At 39.7% G+C, this 14,597-nt stretch overlaps 1 protein-coding gene across 2 annotated transcripts in view; it reads left to right on the top strand.

Annotated features, from left to right (window-relative positions):
• Positions 1 to 14,360, top strand: part of LOC132118263 (disco-interacting protein 2 homolog B-A-like) — a 62,989-nt gene extending 48,629 nt beyond the window's left edge. The window contains exons 11-39 of one of the 2 annotated variants that reach the window (XM_059527974.1): positions 29 to 152; positions 257 to 366; positions 453 to 555; positions 1,247 to 1,311; positions 1,397 to 1,490; positions 1,642 to 1,761; positions 1,847 to 1,961; positions 2,048 to 2,187; positions 2,629 to 2,765; positions 2,864 to 2,944; positions 3,102 to 3,229; positions 3,330 to 3,444; positions 3,665 to 3,866; positions 4,396 to 4,508; positions 4,847 to 4,870; positions 5,482 to 5,562; positions 5,649 to 5,772; positions 7,714 to 7,835; positions 7,917 to 8,028; positions 8,101 to 8,210; positions 8,307 to 8,437; positions 8,599 to 8,767; positions 10,856 to 11,026; positions 11,110 to 11,171; positions 11,258 to 11,315; positions 11,408 to 11,482; positions 11,626 to 11,800; positions 12,858 to 12,981; positions 13,107 to 14,360. In XM_059527974.1, the coding sequence (XP_059383957.1) occupies positions 29 to 152; positions 257 to 366; positions 453 to 555; positions 1,247 to 1,311; positions 1,397 to 1,490; positions 1,642 to 1,761; positions 1,847 to 1,961; positions 2,048 to 2,187; positions 2,629 to 2,765; positions 2,864 to 2,944; positions 3,102 to 3,229; positions 3,330 to 3,444; positions 3,665 to 3,866; positions 4,396 to 4,508; positions 4,847 to 4,870; positions 5,482 to 5,562; positions 5,649 to 5,772; positions 7,714 to 7,835; positions 7,917 to 8,028; positions 8,101 to 8,210; positions 8,307 to 8,437; positions 8,599 to 8,767; positions 10,856 to 11,026; positions 11,110 to 11,171; positions 11,258 to 11,315; positions 11,408 to 11,482; positions 11,626 to 11,800; positions 12,858 to 12,981; positions 13,107 to 13,359 (3,438 nt within the window). In that variant the 3' untranslated portion in view covers positions 13,360 to 14,360. The remainder of the gene's footprint in view (positions 1 to 28; positions 153 to 256; positions 367 to 452; positions 556 to 1,246; positions 1,312 to 1,396; positions 1,491 to 1,641; positions 1,762 to 1,846; positions 1,962 to 2,047; positions 2,188 to 2,628; positions 2,766 to 2,863; positions 2,945 to 3,101; positions 3,230 to 3,329; positions 3,445 to 3,664; positions 3,867 to 4,395; positions 4,509 to 4,846; positions 4,871 to 5,481; positions 5,563 to 5,648; positions 5,773 to 7,713; positions 7,836 to 7,916; positions 8,029 to 8,100; positions 8,211 to 8,306; positions 8,438 to 8,598; positions 8,768 to 10,855; positions 11,027 to 11,109; positions 11,172 to 11,257; positions 11,316 to 11,407; positions 11,483 to 11,625; positions 11,801 to 12,857; positions 12,982 to 13,106) is intronic. The other variant, XM_059527975.1, reaches the window with a different exon arrangement.
• Positions 14,361 to 14,597: the final 237 nt, after the last annotated feature.

The raw sequence follows: 14,597 nt of genomic DNA, 5'->3' as shown, positions 1-14,597 counted from the left end.
TGTTCACAGTTGTTTATCTGATTTTCAGGATGCAGGAAGTCAGCAGATAGGCTTCTTATTGGGCAGCTGTGGTGTGGGTCTCGCTCTCACTAGTGAAGTGTGTCTAAAAGGACTTCCAAAGACCCAGAATGGAGAAATAATGCAATTTAAAGGTTAGCTCCCTGTTGCTTTCTCTCATTTAATCACCTTGCTTCATCAAATTCATTAAGTTTTCTGTTGAAGCTGTAGAATGGAAGTCTAACCTGTTTTCTTACAGGATGGCCTCGGCTCAAATGGGTGGTCACTGATACCAAGTATCTCACCAAACCCTCCAAGGACTGGCAGCCACACATTCCTACTGCAAACACTGACACTGCTTACATAGAGGTGAGTGCAGGCAGGAGAGCGCACGTTTGTTTAGATGAGTAAGAATCCTTTCAGTCTGTCTAAATCTGTGATGTGTGTGTTTTCAGTACAAGGCCTCTAAGGAGGGTACAGTGATGGGAGTGGCTGTGTCGAAAATCTCCATGCTGACACACTGTCAGGCTCTAACGCAGGCCTGTAATTACTGTGAAGGTGAGTGCTACCGTGCTGCTGTACAACAAACGCACGTAATCCTGTTATTGCAGTTATTAAATGCTGAGTGCCTCTTGGCTCTAGAATTAAGTATTGAGATAAATGAATTTATAGCCAGTGCTTAGTCGTAGATTATTTCATTAGATTTATACCAATTATATTTTTCTGAATAGCAATTTGAAGTGGAGATTTGTGGAGATACTTGTTTTCTGTCTTTTTTTTTTTCCATTTAATTCTTGAATCTTGACCTGCTGACTGGCTTATCTTAATTTTAGAATTTAAATTTGTATACTTTAAATTTAGGTCTAAAATAATTTTTGCAGTTGCAGTTTTGTGTTATTTTAGTATTATAGTATTTATTATGAATTATTTTGAATTAGCTTTTTTTTTTTTTGTTTCATTTGAATTTTAGTGTAAATCTTAGCACTTATTTGCTAGTTTAAGTGCTTGAATTTAAAATGTATTTATATCAGATAGTGGCCAAGGCAATTACTTTATAATTTAAGTTTTTCATCTAATATTTATATTTTATTTTATTTCAGCTTTATTTCAGGTACCGGAAACTATTCTTAATCGTTTAGTTAACAATAACAACAAATAATTTAATAGATAATATAATATAATGACATGATGCTATTATATTAATGTTCTTTTTACAAAGAGAATTGTATTTTTCTGTTCTCTTTCTTAGGAGAAACACTGGTTAATGTCCTGGATTTCAAGAAAGACTCAGGCCTTTGGCATGGAGTTTTAACAGTGAGTATTACTGACTATTTATGTTTTGTGAGTTCTTTTTTTAGTTTTACAGACTTCCCGCATGACTTACTCTGTTTTCTTACAGAGTGTCATGAACAGGATCCACATTATTTGTGTGTCATACTCCGTCATGAAGGCTTGTCCTCTGTCCTGGGTGCAGAGAGTTCATGTTCACAAAGGTAAAGACATCCTCAACATCTGTGCATCTAATTGTTTCAGCAGTCTGGTTGATGGTCGGTCATCTAGAAAGAAATCATGGCACATTATCAAAAGAGCAACAGTTCTGTGCTACAATATCTAAATGTCTTTCATGAATATGTGTGTGCATAGCTCGTGTGGCCTTGGTGAAATGTAGAGATCTGCACTGGGCTATGATGGCTCACAAAGATCAGAAAGACACCAATCTGTCTTCCCTGCGCATGCTGATCGTAGCTGATGGAGCCAATCCTTGTGAGTTAACAGCTGTGAGAAATAGCTTGAAGTGGCTGTTTTTCTGTATTTCAGTGCAAATAAATGATCCATATTTCTGTCTTAGGGTCTGTCTCTTCATGTGATGCATTCCTGAACGTGTTTCAGTCTCATGGATTGAAACCTGAGATGATCTGTCCATGTGCTTCCTCTCCTGAGGCCATGACGGTGGCTATCCGCAGGTACCTGCATGTATCAAGAGGCATACACATCATCAGTATACACTTAATTGCCATAGATATGTTATAAAGTTACTTTATGTGTTTAGGCCTGGCACTCAGGGCGCTCCGCTCCCTGCCAGGGCCATTCTGTCAATGGCAGGACTCAGTCACGGGGTGATTCGGGTCAACACAGAGGATAAGAACTCTGCCCTTACCGTGCAAGATGTAGGACATGTCATGCCTGGAGGTGAGACTCCACAACCATTTAAAAATTTCACTGTAGATCATGTATACATGACGTGAACTGTTGCCAAGTTTGAAACCAACTGCCAACTTGGAAACTACTAATGGGTATTGGCAACAAATTTAGCATGCAATACATAAAAAAAACTGTATCAGATTTTAATCTTTTTAGTAGCATGCACAAAATGCAATGAGTATAAACAGTCCAAACCTCATTCATGCATAATTTTTAATTTGTCTGAATGCTCACTGCAATGCTGTGGGAAAAATGTATTTTGTATTATTATTTCTTTTAATAAATATAAATTATTGTATAGTCTTAATTGTACCATTGATTTTTTTTCCCCATTTCAGTTAATTTAATAATTTTGGATTTGAATATTTTAAGATTTCAGTAAATTCATTCCATTAAAGAGCATTTCTGTTTTTTCTTTCTGAACCACAGCTCTGATGTGTATTGTGAAGCCTGATGGGCCGCCCATGCTCTGTAAGACCGATGAGATCGGAGAGATAGTTTTGAACTCCCGTGCCGGAGGCACCATGTATTACGGCCTGCCCGGGGTGACCAAAAACTCTTTTGAGGTATGGATAAAATGCATAGGAAGAAATATTTTTACAATCAATACACAGAAAAAACACATTCACTCAAAACAATGTCTCACTGACCTTATTGTCTGCAGGTGATTCCTATAAACTCAGGTGGTACCCCTATTGGAGATGTTCCCTTCATACGCACTGGACTGTTGGGCTTTGTGGGTCCGGTAAGTAAAAGTATAGTAGACTTTGTTGCATTTATAAAGCCTCTCTGCCATTCTGACCATTTGGGGCCAGTTGGATTACCTGTAGAACAAAGCCTATTTGCAGATTTGTGACGGGTTATCTGTCTTTTATTGAAAAACCTCTTCTCTGTGCCTTCAGGGAAGTTTAGTGTTTGTGGTTGGAAAGATAGAGGGTCTGCTTTCAGTCAGTGGGCGCAGACACAATGCAGACGACCTGGTGGCCACAGCGCTTGCGGTGGAGCCAGTCAAAACTGTCTATCGAGGGAGGTACGAATGTCACGAAACTCATTCCGATTACAGGTGAAAGTGTGTAGACTAATGTCATAGTGTGATGTGGTTCTTCTGAGACTGTGTCTCGTGTACGCAGAATTGCTGTGTTCTCCGTCACTGTTTTCTATGACGAGAGAATAGTGATTGTGGCAGAGCAGAGGCCTGATGCCAACGAAGAGGACAGTTTCCAGTGGATGAGTAGAGTCCTACAGGTAATGCACAAGTTACCCTGAATGACCTAGCTAAAATCTATTTAGATTAGTCTTAAAGTAGGTCATTGAGATGAATCGGCCTGAGCTGACAGGCTAAATGTAATGAGGCAGAAAACAATGACAAATTTACATTATACAATATTGCCATTTATAGATTTTGACTCTCTGTTTGACAGTAATAGGTGTCATGGCTCCCTGTTTTCTGCATGCTTTCCCACAGGCGATAGACAGTATCCACCAGGTGGGCTTGTACTGTTTGGCCCTGGTCCCTGCTAACACATTACCCAAAACTCCTCTGGGTGGTATTCATTTGTCTGAGACCAAGCAGCACTTTCTGGAGGGATGTCTGCACCCTTGCAATGTTCTGATGTGCCCTCATACATGTGTGACCAACCTTCCGAAACCCAGACAAAAGCAACCAGGTACTCTCAATATGCACCTAAGTCAAAACTTAAAGAACTGCTCACTTTTTTGTTAATATGATGACGGGAATAACTTTTAAGCATCAAGTTAACTGAGAAAAATTTATAAGAACATCAGATTTTTTTTAACTATTTCCTCTATTATAGCCTGCACTTATGTTTACAGATTGTCCTTTTATATTTATTTTCCTTTTCTTTTTTTAATCGATTAGTTTATTTTTTAATATAAACTTTTATTATTTTTTGTACATTTAAAAAATATATATATATATTTATCATAATCTTTATTATTAATCTGTAAAGCACTTTAAATTACCATTATGTGTGAAATTTGCATTTATTTTCCTTTTCTTTTTTTAATCAATTAGTTTATTTTTTAATATAAACTTTATTTATTATTTTTTGTTCATTTAAAATATATATATATATATATATATTTATCATAATCTTTATTATTCATCTGTAAAGCACTTTAAATTACCATTATGTGTGAAATTTGCTATTAAAATATACTGTCCTTTTTTCACAGTGGGAGTCGGTCCCGCCTCCATTATGGTGGGCAACCTTGTGGCAGGAAAGAGGATCGCACAGGCTAGTGGGAGAGATCTTAGGCTCATTGATGAACAAGAGCAATCCAAAAAGGTTAGTCAAAGATTTCAGGAACACTGCTTAGTAAATTCACTGTAGAGCTAGATGTCCCAGGATATGATGATAGGCAATTTTATTAATCCCTCTGGTCTCTATAATAAAGTAATAAAATCTGTAATTGTATCATAATACACAACTCTTATAATTATTTAGCAACATCAAGCTTCCAGTTTCTAAGTACCTCCAGACACCACCTTTCTATTTGATTTAAATGATAGTGTCATTAACTCAACACAAATAGAGTTTAAAAAGAAAACTGGGGATCAAGAGAGTCTTGTCTCCTCTAAGCTTGTGTTCTGGTCTTTCTTTTTCTCTTGTACTCGGGGCTGTAGCTCTGTGTGTGGCCCACTAACATGGTAAGCCTGTATACCAGCAATGCTCTGCTATTTGTGTGCGCTGAGCTTCGATTCCCCTTTGCAACCAGCCATAAAAACAGCAACCTCATGGCCTTAGAGTTGAAAAACATACATAAAGATTCAGATTTTATTTAAGAAATTTTGGTTTTACTTCAACAAAAAAAAGCAAAATGGAGAAAGATCTCTTAATATCTCAGAATTGTGACTTTGTTTCTTTTAACTATGACTTTGTATATGTCGCAATTCATATTTATATCTTATAATATTTTAAATGTTAAAGTACCTCTTTTTTTTCTACACCGAGACAAAACATTATGTTTTGAAAACAGAAGGAATACACTTGCTCTTTTGCTGCATGGTGTGGTTATTATTGCCTCTACCTGCATGAGTCCTGCTATGAGTGTTTAAATATACAGACAAACTATGCTAACTTTCATCCCCCCAAATATATATTATAAACCTTAGATCCTTTTTTGTTTGCTGGCTTAGTAATGCTGTTTGCTGAAATAATGAGTTGATTTTTGTCTCCTGTAATCATATTCAAGGCTAAGATTTCTGTTGAGGTCTTTGCATGGATAGTAAGTTGAGACCTGTCCTCTTCTGTTCTACAGCATCAGTTCCTGTCTGAAGCCCTGCAGTGGAGAGCACAGACTGATCCTGATCATGTGCTCTATATGCTGCTGAATGCAAAGGTGACACGCATACAACCCCCATGAAAAAAACCTGATCGTTTAGTCAAACCGTTTTGTACTGAGACTCTTCTTGCTTTGGTCTTCAGGGTGTAGCAGTGAGCACAGCAACGTGTTCTCAACTGCACAAGCGAGCAGAGAAGATCACTGCAGCTTTGCTGGAAAGAGGAGGAATTAACACTGGAGACAATGTAGTACTGCTCTATCCTCCCGGTAACGATGTCCATCTTGGCTTTCATAGTACAGTCGTGGGCAAAAGTTTTGAGAATTACATAAATATTGGAAATTGGAAAAGTTGCTTCTTAAGTTTTTATAATAGCAATTTGCATATACTCCAGAATGTTATGAAGAGTGATCAGATGAATTGCATAGTCCTTCTTTGCCATGAAAATTAACTTAATCCCCAAAAAACCTTTCCACTGCATTTCATTGCTGTCATTAAAAGACCTGCTGAGATCATTTCAGTAATCGTCTTGTTAACTCTGGTGAGAATGTTGACGAGCACAAGGCTGGAGATCATTATGTCTGGCTGATTGGGTTAGAATGGCAGACTTGACATGTTAAAAAGAGGGTGATGCTTGAAATCATTGTTCTTCCATTGTTAACCATGGTGACCTGCAAAGAAACGCGTGCAGCCATCATTGCGTTGCATAAAAATGGCTTCACAGGCAAGGATATTGTGGCTACTAAGATTGCACCTAAATCAACAATTTATAGGATCATCAAGAACTTCAAGGAAAGAGGTTCAATTCTTGTAAAGAAGGCTTCAGGGGGTGCAAGAAAGTCCAGCAAGCGCCAGGATCGTCTCCTAAAGAGGATTCAGCTGCGGGATCGGAGTGCCACCAGTGCAGAGCTTGCTCAGGAATGGCAGCAGGCAGGTGTGAGCGCATCTGCACGCACAGTGAGGCGAAGACTTTTGGAAGATGGCCTGGTGTCAAGAAGGGCAGCAAAGAAGCCACTTCTCTCCAAAAAAAACATCAGGGACAGATTGATCTTCTGCAGAAAGTATAGTGAATGGACTGCTGAGGAGTGGGGCAAAGTCATATTCTCCGATGAAGCCCCTTTCCTAATGTTTGGGGTATCTGGAAAAAGGCTTGTCCGGAGAAGAAAAGGTGAGCGCTACCATCAGTCCTGAGTCATGCCAACAGTAAAGCATCCTGACACCATTCATGTGTGGGGTTGCTTCTCATCCAAGGGAGTGGGCTCACTCACAATTCTGCCCAAAAACATAGCCATGAATAAAGAATGGTAACCAAAACACCCTCCAACAGCAACTTCTTCCAACAATCCAACAACAGTTTGGTGAAGAACAATGCATTTTCCAGCACGATGGAGCACCGTGCCATAAGGCAAAAGTGATAACTAAGTGGCTCGGGGACCGGAATGTTGAAATTTTGGGTCCATGGCCTGGAAACTCCCCAGATCTTAATCCCATTGAGAACTTGTGGTCAATCCTCAAGAGGCGGGTGGACAAACAAAAACCCACTAATTCTGACAAACTCCAAGAAGTGATTATGAAAGAATGGGTTGCTATCAGTCAGGATTTGGCCCAGAAGTTGATTGAGAGCATGCCCAGTCGAATTGCAGAGGTCCTGAAAAAGAAGGGCCAACACTGCAAATACTGACTCTTTGCATAAATGTCATGTAATTGTCGATAAAAGCCTTTGAAACGTATGAAGTGCTTGTAATTATATTTCAGTACATCACAGAAACAACTGAAACAAAGATGTAAAAGCAGTTTAGTAGCAAACTTTTTGAAAACTAATTTTTATGTAATTCTCAAAACTTTTGGCCACGACTGTATATTTTAGGATGTGGTCACTCCAACGAAATTCCATTTAAATTCTGTGAGCAAACATTAATAACATTGTTTGTTGGCCCAGGAATATTCAAACATTTATTAATGTGAATTTACAGCTAGAATTTAACACATTAATGCACAGACTTTTAATATGCATTTATTTTGCAACTTTCAAGTGTGCGTGTTTTTTAAGATGATTTAAATATGGTAACTTTAGTTACTGGTAGGCACATAGAAAACCTTTTGGTTTTATCTACCGGTCATTAAAATCACCAGGTGCATTTCTCAGCACCCTCAGCATGAATCATCACAATGGAATGTTATCAAGAAATATGTTTTTCTTTTTTCTACAGGCATAGACTTAATTGCCTCCTTTTATGGCTGTCTGTATGCTGGCTGCATTCCGGTCACCGTCAGGCCTCCTCATCCACAGAACCTCGCTGCCACTCTCCCCACAGTCCGAATGATCATAGATGTCAGTCTGTTTTGCATATGGCATCCATTTATGTTTTTATGAAGTCTAGCATGTTAATCTGACAAATGTTGCCTTTTTTAGGTGAGCAAAGCAGTCTGCATCCTCACAACTCAGACCCTGATGAAGACTTTGCGGTCTAAAGAAGCGGCGGCCAGTGTGAATGTGAAGACTTGGCCGAATATCATAGACACAGGTACAGAAATGAAATATATTCACATAGCTTTTATGACAACTGTCCCTGACTTGAATGATTTTGTGTGTGCAGATGATCTTCCCAGGAAACGGCCATCACACATCTATAAACCTCCCACTGCAGAAATGCTGGCCTACCTGGACTTCAGTGTGTCCACCACTGGCATGCTGACCGGAGTTAAGGCAAGACTTATCTATTCATTTACAACATACATTTACAGGTATGTAGGATCTTTGACTGGTTATATGCTAAACAACTTGTTTATCTGTTTCTTTTAGATATCTCACTCAGCGGTCAATGCTCTGTGTCGGTCCATCAAACTGCAGTGTGAGCTGTACTCGTCCAGACAAATTGCCATCTGCATGGACCCCTACTGTGGCTTTGGCTTTGTACTGTGGTGTATGTCTAGGTAGCACACACAGTCAAACCTTATATATATGACCTAACCATGCGTAATGCAATAAATCAAATCTATAATCTGAGGTTAAGATGAGACCGCACCTAGTTAGGACAGGATGCCATGCATGGAATTTCTAGAATAACCACTGTAATTTGTATCTGTGTGTCTAGTGTTTATTCAGGTCATCAGTCAATCCTGATCCCTCCCATGGAGTTGGAGACGTCTCTGCCTCTGTGGCTGAGCACGCTTAGTCAGTATAAGATCAGAGACACCTTCTGTTCATACTCGGTCATGGAGCTGTGCACCAAGGGCCTTGGCACACAGACTGAAGCTCTGAAGGTGAGTCAACAGGATGTAGACTCACTACAGTTCAAAATATTGGGGTTGCTATGATTTGTTTTTGAACTAAGTTTCTAATGCTCATCAAGGCTGCATTTATTTGTTCAAAAAAACATTAAAAAACAAAATATTATTAATATTTAAAATCAGTATTTACTATTTTAATATATTTTAAAATATTATTTATTTATGTGATGACAGCTGAATTTTCCGCAGCCATCACTCCAGTCTAGAGCTGTAATCGGGCCTTAAAAGTTAGGCCCAACAGGACCCGAGCCCGACAGGTTTCGGCCCGAGCCCGACAAGTACATTTTGATTGACAGCTTTTTAAAAGCCCGAACCCGTTTACAGCCCGACATTATTCAAATGTGCGCACGCACACAGCTCTTTTGTCAAGAATGAGTCATTTATAGATGTTTTAACAATTTATTCATAACTAATGTAGACTACACCACTTGGAAGTTGGAATAAATAAAATAAGTCCTCTGTGACATCTTAACAAATAGGCATAAGCTAATTTAGCCTATAAATAGACCAACGCACCAATAAAAACGAGTCTTTTTTTAAGATCAATTTTAAATTAAGATGTGTATTTGGCAATAACGAAATTAAGATAAAGGCTCCGCCGGATTTGCTTCGCCACTAGCAGCTGACATTTAATAAAAAAATAATGCCAACATTAGCGTAAATACTCAGTCCACATTATGCATTTTAACACTCAATGAATATTTAGTTATCATTTAAAAAAACCTTTACTCACAGAGATTAGGCTAAGCCTACATGTTTTTGTGGAGGAAAATGATTGAATCCACTGTAGATGTCTTCAGCGCGTTCCTGTGCTCACTGATGGTGCGTCATTATTCACTCATTATTCTCATTATAAACATGATCAAAATTTTTCCACACCTCAGACTTTGCTTTAGTTGCTAGTGCAACCATAACGTAATCGCCAGAGGCAAGCCTCCTTTACACCTACTCAGCATCCATTTTCGCATCTTTCTCCATTTTCCCATCTTTCTCGCACTAACCGAAACACATCACGTGACCGCTCGTTTACCTTGCAAACCGGAGTGCAAGCCCGAGCATGACCCGAGCCCGCGTAAGATGATATAAATTAAGCCCGAACCCGTCGGGTCCCATCGCACCCAGGCAAAGATCTTCGGGCAAAGATCTTCAGCTCTACTCTAGTCAACAGTGTCACATGATCCTTCAGAAAGCATTCGAATCTGCTCAAAATAATTTTTTTATTATTGATGTTGAAAAAAAAATTCTGGAACCCATGATTTCTCTAAATTCTTTGATTAGAAAGTTAGGAAATAATGCTGGTAGTAATGTAAATGTCTTTAAAATACGGTCACTTTTGATCAATGCATCCTTGCTGAATGTGTTTCTCACCCCAAATTTTGGTCGAACGGTAGTGTATGGTCACACACTGTCACATAAAAGTTCTTATTCATCTACATGTCATTCTGAACCTTTATGACTCCAGTGAAACACAAAAGGAATATTCTTGAGGAATATCCTGACCACTCTTTACAGCTCGAAAAAAAAAAACATAAAAGTGATCCATTCAACTTACCATACAATAGGTTCAAGTACATGAAGAGACTCCTCTCTGGTTGGCATGTAAAAGCAATGTCCGTTTTGTAGACAATGTTAGTTAGATATTTTTTATGTTTCGATCAATCTAGTACACAAAACCAGTGAATGATTTATTCACCAAAAGGACTGATGCAGTTCCCATTTCATCTCACTGCCAGGGGCAGATCGGATTTGAAATAACATACATTTTGGTCAGTTTCTCACACAAAGCTATCGTATAGCTTCAGAAGAATTGAAACACACAAGCCAAATGAACCCCTTTTCATTCTCCATGTACTTCAATAGAACAGCCAGTACATTATTAACCATCCTTATTTTGTATTCCTCTGAAGTCATACAGGTTTGGAATAGCATGAGGTTGAGTAAATAACAAAATTTTTGGGTGACTAATCCTGCAATAGTGGGGAAAAATAGCTTTCAGAAAGGGATGCTCAAGATAAACAGTGTGGAAGTGTCTATAAAAGCTGACGAGAGATATATGTGCAGGCGCGCGGCGTGAACCTCTCATGTGTAAGGAGCTGTGTCGTCATAGCCGAAGAGAGGCCTCGTCTGGCACTCAGGCAGTCATTCTCCAAGCTCTTCAAAGACCTGGGCCTGTCTCCACGTGCAGTGAGCACAGCTTTCGGCGCCAGAGTCAACCTGGCCATCTGTCTACAGGTTGGGGCAAAACATGTATTGCATAAACAGTGTCATGATGCAAGAGCAGGGCCTTATTTTTAATTTCCGTCTCCTTCCATCAGGGCACTGCTGGTCCAGACCCATCCACTGTTTATGTAGACATGAAGTCCCTCCGGCATGACAGGTATGTGTGAGATGAACCTGGTGGCGACATAAAGACAGTCTGCTACATGCTTGCAGTGTGACATTGTCCTACTTTCTCTGTCATAGAGTGAGGCTGGTGGAGAAAGGAGCTCCTCAGAGTCTGCCGCTGATGGAGTCTGGAACTGTAAGACCATCCTACTTCTGTCCTACTTTACCTTACACTGTTATTAAAAGACATATCAGTCATCCCATATTGTTTTCTCTGCCTTACCTTAGATTCTTCCTGGAGTGAGAGTAATCATTGTGAACCCAGAGACGAGAGGACCATTAGGAGACTCTCATCTAGGAGAGGTGATCAAATACTCTATTATTTGAGTAATAACACAAAAACAACTTGTTTTAGTGATGTATCCACGGCTGTCCACATCGGAGATCCCTCAATATACTCCATTTGATGGCTAACATCTTCATGGCTTTCTTGCCTTGTTTTCCAGATCTGGGTGAGCAGTCCTCATAATGCCAGTGGTTATTATACCATCTACGGTGAGGAGAGCCTGCAGGCAGACCACTTCAACACACGGCTGAGCTTTGGAGACACTGAAACGCTCTGGGCCAGAACTGGATATCTGGGATTTGTCACGAGGACAGAGCTACTGGATGCAAGAGGAGGTCTGTACTATATTACATAATGATGATTATTGTGAAAGTATTATTGGAAATAATAGGGACTGACCCTAAACTTTATCATTTTTTTTTACATGGAATTTCTTTTATTTATACATCAAATGTTCAGTTTTCAAAAAAATGCAATAATAGATGGATTTTTTTTTTTTTGTTAATTATACAGAAACATATTCACAACCAAATGTTTTAATTTGCAGGGGATAAAAATGCACATATATGTTCAGATAGGGCTGTGCAAAAAATCAAATGTGATTTTCATGTGCATCTCGTCAGTAAAGGTCCTGCTGTGATTAGTAGTGTATCTCTAGCACGTGTGTTCAGATCAGGGTTGCCAGGTTTACACAACAAAGCCTGCCCAGTTGCTTCTCAAAACTAGTCCAAAACTAGCCCAATCGCGTTTCCAGGGTGTTTCCCGATAAAAAATTGCATCCCGGGGATAATATACACGTTTTTTGGCAGGGTTGCCTTGGTAAAATTAGCATTTTAGGGGCTAAATATCACGCTATTGGGGTCGCTTCAATCCGCGAACATGAAAAACAATGCAGACTTGGCAACACTGGTTCAGGTGGAGTGGCATTTACTACACAGCGCCGTATGTACTGACAAGCTACACAAAATAACTTTCAAAATCGGCAATGAATCACCTGCGATTTTGAAATAAATTTTGTGTATACTGTCGGTTAACTAAGGCTCTGTATAGTAAATCCCAACCAGTGTTGCCAAGTCTGTGGTTGTTTTCCATGTCCGCAGGTCGAAGAGACCCCAATCCCAATACATCATATTTAGCTCCTAAAATGTGAATTTTACCAAGGAACGCCGCCAAAATACTTGTATTTTATCGCTCGGAAAGAAACACGATTAGGCAGGTTTTGTTTTGAAAACCTGGCAACCCTGATCTTTACTGACGAGATGTTAATGAAAATCGCATTCGATTTTTTGCACAGCCCTATGTTCAGACAATGTAACATACAGTATAGTACTGCTCCAATAGGACAAGAGACATTTTCTAATGCTCCTTTTTCTTCTTTATCTTCCACATCAGATCCCCATGATGCCCTGTTTGTGGTGGGTTCACTCGATGAAACACTGGAGTTGCGAGGTTTGCGTTATCATCCCATTGACATTGAGACCTCTGTGTCTCGTGCGCAACGCAGCATCGCTGAGAGGTGACACTCCTGTCTGAACATATCCATTTCAGATTACCACGCTAAACAAGCTTTGTTGTTACTGCACATTATACTTGAGTTTTTAAGTTCATGTCTCTGATTGGATCATATGCTTTATCTTACAGTGCCGTCTTTACATGGACCAACCTTCTGGTGGTTGTAGTGGAGCTCAGTGGATCTGAGCAGGAAGCTCTCGATTTGGTCCCCCTGGTCACTAATGTAGTTCTGAAAGAGCATCACCTCATAGTCGGTGTGGTGGTCATCGTGGACCCCGGAGTCATCCCTATCAACTCGCGAGGCGAGAAGCAACGCATGCACCTGCGCGACTCCTTCCTGGCCGACCAGCTGGACCCTATCTACGTGGCGTACAACATGTGAGCGTGGACTAACGTGCTTAAAGCTCACCCAAAATAACCACTCACAACAAGCTGTTCCTCTGGGCCGTCAGCACGCAACATGGAGGAAGAAGCTGGCTAGTCCTCTCTGCCCCTGCGCTGAGCCTTGTACATATTTTTATGTTCTTTTTAATGTGATTGTGGCCTGTTCGACCAATGGCGGTCCCCTGGCTCAAGCCATCCGACCTTCTCTGGACATCCAGGAGGGTGGTGCTCTTCTTTTAGAACATATTTCTGCCCTTTAAAACAGGTGAAACCACATCTTCGCCACTTGCATTGACTTCAATGTCCAACTTCTGGTGCCACTTCCGATTTGCCTTTTCCATAGAGCAGCGCTTGTGCTCTTGCAGTTAGACCCGAGGGACTAACACAAAGCTTTTCTGCGCACTTTATCTCTTCTCATGGCCAGAGGAGTGCCCTTCAGTTTTCATTCTGGAAGTGCTAACTTAGTTTTATGGATCAACAGTATCACCAGCAAAACAAACATATCTTCTTTTACTCAAAACTGCTAGTCATTTTTATGGTTTTAAAATAAATGCACCGCATTTTACCATTGCTTGAACAGGTGTTTTTTTTTTTTTTACTCACATTGCCAACCGTAAGAATTGGAGTGAGGAGGGATTTGTGACATTGTCCTCACTTAAAGCAAAGCAATTTTAACACAATACATTCGTAACGTGACATCTATATGCATTAAACTTATATTGAGATTGACAGAAATGTTTGGAGATCAAGAGAGTTCCATGCCTTATGAAACTTGTCTGTCTTTATTTTGATTTGAGGTGACTAGAAAGGTGAAGAGATGGAAGGTGTCTGTATGTAGACTAGATATTGTAGTGTCTCACTGGTGTTACTGTGTAAACAAATGGACCCTGTTATCTGATCCTCTAAAAAACTTGACTGATCTTTCATACTTGATAGCAGTTCTTAGCAGCGGTGACTGAAGTCATGATGCGGAAACAATAAAAATCTTTTTACACATTACAGCTGTCACACAAAATTGATTGTTTTCATTGTTTCTCATAAGCCCCGTTCACACCGACACACTGTTTTTTCAGTGTTTTGGATGTGTGTATGTGTGTGAGAGAGTGAGCAAAAAGAGAAAGAGAGAAAGCAAAAAGGGTGTTTTTAGCCGACTTGGAAAAAGAGAATGTGAGCTAAGAGAGGAAATATGTTTTCTATCTTAATAAAATTACAGTAACATTTATTAGCACCTAATGT

This window comes from Carassius carassius, chromosome 37 (genome assembly GCF_963082965.1).
Source record: "Carassius carassius chromosome 37, fCarCar2.1, whole genome shotgun sequence".
In the NCBI taxonomy this organism is placed as follows: domain Eukaryota; kingdom Metazoa; phylum Chordata; class Actinopteri; order Cypriniformes; family Cyprinidae; genus Carassius; species Carassius carassius.
The sequence above is the reverse complement of the archived record's forward strand: the minus strand, read 5'-3'. Positions and strand labels throughout refer to the sequence as shown.